The 4,755-nt window shown below is 41.2% G+C and overlaps 1 protein-coding gene across 1 annotated transcript; it reads right to left on the bottom strand.

Moving 5' to 3' along the window:
• Positions 1 to 806: 806 nt before the first annotated feature.
• Positions 807 to 4,329, bottom strand: LOC118121729 (heart- and neural crest derivatives-expressed protein 1). Its single transcript, XM_035177803.2, has 2 exons — positions 3,403 to 4,329; positions 807 to 2,348 (listed from the first exon to the last, which is right to left on the bottom strand). The coding sequence occupies exons 1-2, from the start codon at positions 3,880 to 3,882 to the stop codon at positions 2,253 to 2,255; spliced, it is 576 nt and encodes a 191-aa protein (XP_035033694.1). The 5' UTR covers positions 3,883 to 4,329; the 3' UTR covers positions 807 to 2,252.
• Between the last annotated feature and the right edge of the window lie 426 nt (positions 4,330 to 4,755).

The raw sequence follows: 4,755 nt of genomic DNA, 5'->3' as shown, positions 1-4,755 counted from the left end.
TCAAAGCTCTCGTCTCTGTTCATTCACAGATTCACCCACTGTCTCTCAGGAGGTTTGTGTTTCTCCTGCAGATTTTAACAAACACGTTGAAATGATTTTGGAAATAATACTTTTGAGAATTAAGGATGAAAACAAACCTGATTTTGTGTTTTTAGGTGAAGGCAGAGGTTTCAGTAACAGACACCCGCCACTAGATGTCGCTGTGGACTCTCCTGTTGGATGAGGTCAGCCGGATGTGGGGGTGGAGAAGTTGGAGTTTGAAACCAAACGCTTTTGTTTTTCAGTTAATTTTCCTCTAACTTTATTAAAAACACATTAATTCTATTTAAAGTCATTTCACCTCTTTACACAAAGAACGGACATGTTTTTAATCACCCACTTATAATTATCACCTATAATAAATATATATATATTTAAAATAAGCTTACAAATCTGCACAGGATTAGAAATGATTGTCTTTTATTTAATGTATTAATTAAATGGTAAATTAAAACAAATTATGTTGCCCATTCCTTTTATTTTAAAATTTGTTTCCCATTTATACATGTTTTTCCACAGTGGGATTTAAAATAAGAGCATTAAAATATTGCCCATCGGTTTTAAATTAAGATCAATCTTTAAGCAAACTGTGCATCAATTAATCAAATAATCCAAATCACCAGATGATATTTAGAATATTCAGAAAACAACTCTCACTGTTGAAAAGTCCGTAAATTGACGATTCAATTAAATTCATAAAAATAAAATAACTTCCCCCAGCAAACGAGTATAAGAAAAAATAAAGATGTCAGTTTCCACCACAGCTCGAGTGTCTTAAAATAATTCATTTATTTACTGAACTTTATATAACTTCACATCTAATGTACATTTCCGTCAACATCGCACAGTAATAACACTTCAGTCCCTTTAATGGTTGAGTTTGGAGTTTTTGTGGGAGTGAGAGTTTTCTGCTGTGCGTCATGAAAACTTTTAAACATTTAAAACGTGTCAGCGTGTTTCTCTCTCTCTCTCCTCAACACGGACAGTGACGTTAATTCTTCTGAGGTAGATTCACTTCGTCCAGTCAGAGAGTGTACAGCCGCTCTGACTGGAATACTGCAGTAAAACCGTTATAGTGTTTTTATACTTTAATACCAAATTCAGCGGGATGAAACCGGGACTGAAAAAACGTCTCCCCCCAAAAAACTGTTGATCATCTCACTTCACACCATCGAGCTCATCGAGTGTCCTGTTAATGTCTTTAAATATAAAATCACATTTGCTTTTGTTTCAGTTTAACACTGAAAATCCTTTTTTGCTATGAACATTTTTTTTTTTTTTGCAGATGAGAAATTGTGGGAAATACTTTCAGACCAGATTTATTAATAAAAGTAAAGAATGTTTAGCGAAATTCAGGCCAAAGAAAAAAAGATTTACCTACACGAGCATTTTTAAAATGTTCACATTTAAAAAAAACTCATATTTTGGCGTTGGATAAAATTAAGTGCACGCAGCCAATACGCGGCAGAAATCTGTTTATTAAATGTGGATTGTGTAAAAACGCTTCTGTGTGAAAGTTAATTAAACTTTATGCAACTTTCTGGTTTTATAAACGTTTATCAGAAGAAGCAGTAAAGGCTTAAAACTGTTTATGTAAAATCTTTGCGTAAATGTGGCACAATTACGCGTCATGCAAGGAGTTCTGCGGACTATAAATTCATTTAAGCTTCATTACAATTTAGTTTTTGCACCTTTGCAGTAATTTTCTTTGAGACCTTCTCTACATGTATCGTCTTATCATCTGTCCTGGTTTATTCTCTGAGCAGAAACATCACAACAACAACAACAACAACATCAATAACACACCTACACACTTGTTCTTTGAGGGGAGACGTGTTTCTTGGGGTCACGGTGTCAACATGTGGTTTATACAGTACCGGGGGTGGAGACATCAAAAAGCAGAAATACCACAAACAGCAAACACCTACAGTCACGTGTGTGTGTCCACGTCACACCAGGAGAACATCAGATCAGTAACAACAGAAACACAATAATACAACAAAAAAAAAAGGTCTCCGCCGTTCACCTCGTTTGCGCGTCGTCCTTTAGTTCTGTCCGTTTGGCGCATCCATGTATGTGCACAGCGGTGCGTGCAGGTTCAGTCAGTCAGTGGTTTTTTAATCTGATTTGAATCCAGAGTCTGTGGAGAGGGTTGGGGGGTGAATGAGGGAGGGATGGAGGAGGGATGGAGGGATGGAGGGAGGGATGGAGGGTCACTGGTTGAGCTCCAGGGCCCAGACCTGCTGCGGCCAGCCGGTGCGGCCCTTCACCTTCTTCTCGGCTCCTAAAGAGTCCTGCAGGCCGTCGGTCTGTGGGAGGAGGGGAACCAACACAACACACACACACACACACTGGATCAAATACCTCAGATTGCACAATCCTGCACAGTTTAATTACTGGACTTCAGTCATATGATACATGATAAATATCACATGTTTACTCTGAGTCTGATTAAATCCTGCAGGGAAATGCACTGATATGGTTCTGTGTGTAACCGAAAGTAAACACTAAACTTAATTTAACAAATAGGTAACATAATAAAGCTCCTTTTATATCAATATAGGCTGATATTTAAGTAATAATAATTAATAAGTTAAGTTATGATTCCACATGTGGCACTAAATCTATTTTTATTTAACTAAAACTAAATATCATCGTCTTTAAAATAAACATATAATAAACGTTACATTAACCTAAAAACCGTGCGTTGCAGTAAAAACACATTTATCGACCTGCGTGTTGTAAAGTTAATTTAATATAATATATAAAGTATGTGATGTGTGTTTGTGGAGGTGCAGCTGAGGCTGGATGTTGTCACGCTGCTGAGCAGCTGGAAATACTTTCTGCATGAGCTGTTTTACTGCTGCGTTACAGTTACAACATGTGACCGAGTGATCTCATCTGTGCAGCAAGATTCAAACTATTGATCAAAAACACTGATTCTTCTGTGGAGTTAATTTCAGCAGAAATATGAGCCTCGATAATGAGAGACACGCAGGTTCCATAATTACAGTGGAGCATAAATAACAAAAGCACCATAATAAAAACCTTGATATAGTCTATGTTTTATATAAAGTAGTAAATAACAGTCAGGATTAGGCTCAAAATGTAATATAATCATATTTAGTTTTGCACAGTTCAAATTGCTTCTATTTTAGAATATAATCACAGGTTGGCCCTGATAATAAAAACAAGAAATCATGCTTTAAATTGAGTCTAAATCAAAAATATACTTGGCTTCTAATGAAGGACAATACATATTTTAAATCCTCAAACATCCAGATTATATGTAAAGGACGAATCTATAATTACAGGAGAGTATTGTGGCTGCAGTGATTTCCCCTCGGAGGCTCGTGGACTCACCAGCTCTCGTTTCCTTTTCAGATCCCGGGTTTCAAATTTCTTAATCTCGGCCTTAAAGCCCTCCGTCTCCCCGGAGTCTTTGGCCAGGACGTCCATCAGGTAGGCGATGTAACTGGTCGCCAGGCGTAAAGTTTTGATTTTTGACAGTTTCGTGTCCGCCGGGACGTTGGGGATACACTCCCGCAGCTCGGCGAAGGCTGTGTTGATGCTCTCCGTCCTCCGACGCTCCTTCTTCGGCCCCGACGCTCTCCTCTTCCCCATGCCCGCCTGGAGCCCCTCGAGCCGCGCGTCGTGCGTCGCTCCGGGCGCCCCGAGCTCCGCGGCCGGGTAGGGCGCCTGGATCTGGAAGTCCTGGGGCACCTCGCCGTGGTTCACCACCCAGCTCTGGAAGTACGGCGCGTCCTGGTGGCACCGCTGGACGAAGGGGAAGGGTTCGTGCATCAGGTGGTGGTGATGCTGGTATCCCCCGATGAGGTTCATGTTGAGCGGGAGAGGAAACAACAGCGATACCGTGGGTCTGTCTCTGCTGCTGCGGCCCCAAAACGGTCAGTGCTCGGGGATCTGCAGCCAACGGGACTCATCCAACATTTATCCCCTCGGATTCATGAAGAAGTCGAACAAAGCGCCAACACAGACGTTTGCATCGTCGTCATTCTGGAAGCGACTTCAGCCGAGGCCGTGAAAAAGTTTGATAATTCCTGAGAACCGAAATCTCGGCGATGTGTCTGAGCTCCACTTGCGTCTCGACCGTGTCCCGGAGAGGCTGCTCTGATTCGCACAAGAAATTTGACCCCGGCGAAGGTGTGAGGCCCCCAGGTTTATATGATTTGGATGTCAGCGTGGAGAGGAGGCAGCCAATGGAGGAGAGCGCCCGGAATGGGAGGAGAGTCTGGAGAGCTTTGTAATAACATGCGCCATGGTGCCATAATCTCGAGGCACTGCACACACACATGGGAGCAAATATGTGCTCGATGCAGTTGATGCTTGGCTGCACACACGAGCTCATGAGAGCAAAAAAAAAACGTGTCAGACTTTGAAGCATTTCTGGGTTTTGTGAGTTTGAAGGTCTTCTCTCAGGCTTGGAGAGGTTTTACGCACGGAATTTACGCATCGTCCGTCCAGACATACCTGTTCAATTAGGTGCTGCTGCAACTTTAGGAGTTGAAGTCATTATGTTACGTATCAACTTAAGGTCGATGACGTGGGGAATTTGACCATATGTGGATTTAAATAGGTTAAAGGAAAATGGGATATAAGGTTTTGGATGAAGCGCAAACACGTGAATTTGAAAGAAAATGACCCTTCAAAGATTATTGGTTTTGACTAAATCAATAAAAAAGATTCATAATATCT

This window comes from Hippoglossus stenolepis, chromosome 15 (assembly GCF_022539355.2).
Source record: "Hippoglossus stenolepis isolate QCI-W04-F060 chromosome 15, HSTE1.2, whole genome shotgun sequence".
NCBI classification, from domain to species: Eukaryota; Metazoa; Chordata; class Actinopteri; order Pleuronectiformes; family Pleuronectidae; genus Hippoglossus; species Hippoglossus stenolepis.
This window is presented reverse-complemented; position numbering and strand designations above follow the sequence as displayed.